The sequence below is a fragment of the Tupaia chinensis genome, unplaced genomic scaffold (genome assembly GCF_000334495.1).
Source record: "Tupaia chinensis unplaced genomic scaffold, TupChi_1.0 Scaffold000678_1, whole genome shotgun sequence".
Taxonomy (NCBI): Eukaryota; Metazoa; Chordata; class Mammalia; order Scandentia; family Tupaiidae; genus Tupaia; species Tupaia belangeri.
This window is the reverse complement of record NW_006160202.1, coordinates 1405502-1405942: the sequence shown is the minus strand read 5'-3', so window position 1 is coordinate 1405942 and position 441 is coordinate 1405502. Positions and strand designations below refer to the sequence as shown.

Below are 441 nucleotides of genomic sequence, written 5' to 3'. Positions count from 1 at the left end.
CTCTCCTGGGCGGCGCCGGGCCCCCGCCGCGGCGCATCCGCGTGGACTTGGACTGGGAACGCGGCCGCGTGGCCTTCTACGACGGGCGCTCGCTGGACCTGCTCTTCGCCTTCCAGGCCCCCGGGCCCCTGGGGGAACGCATCTTCCCGTTGCTCTGCACCCGTGACCCCCGCGCCCAGCTGCGCATCGTGCCTGCCGAAGAATGAGAGTGGCCCCGACCTCCGTTCCAGTCTGACCGGCTCCCAATAGGCTGTTTCCCATCGGCTCATTCCTGGGATGGTGTCCACACGCACCATGCAAGAATACTAAGCATCCCAGCATCCCCTCCACACACCTCAGGATCCCGTTTTCTTTTTTGGGGAGAGGTTTTTGCTATGCGCTCGCCAGACAGAGACAGAGAGACAGGAAGCGAGAAATCACCCTCCAGGGGGGATGGCCACG

General features: G+C 64.6%; 1 protein-coding gene across 1 annotated transcript in view; it reads left to right on the top strand.

Moving 5' to 3' along the window:
* The window catches only part of RNF39 (ring finger protein 39), a gene marked incomplete in the record, with an annotated part of 22597 nt that extends 22178 nt beyond the window's left edge, over positions 1-419 (top strand). The window contains 1 exon segment of the mRNA XM_014592347.2: positions 1-419. Coding sequence (XP_014447833.1) covers positions 1-206 — 206 coding nt within the window.
* Between the last annotated feature and the right edge of the window lie 22 nt (positions 420-441).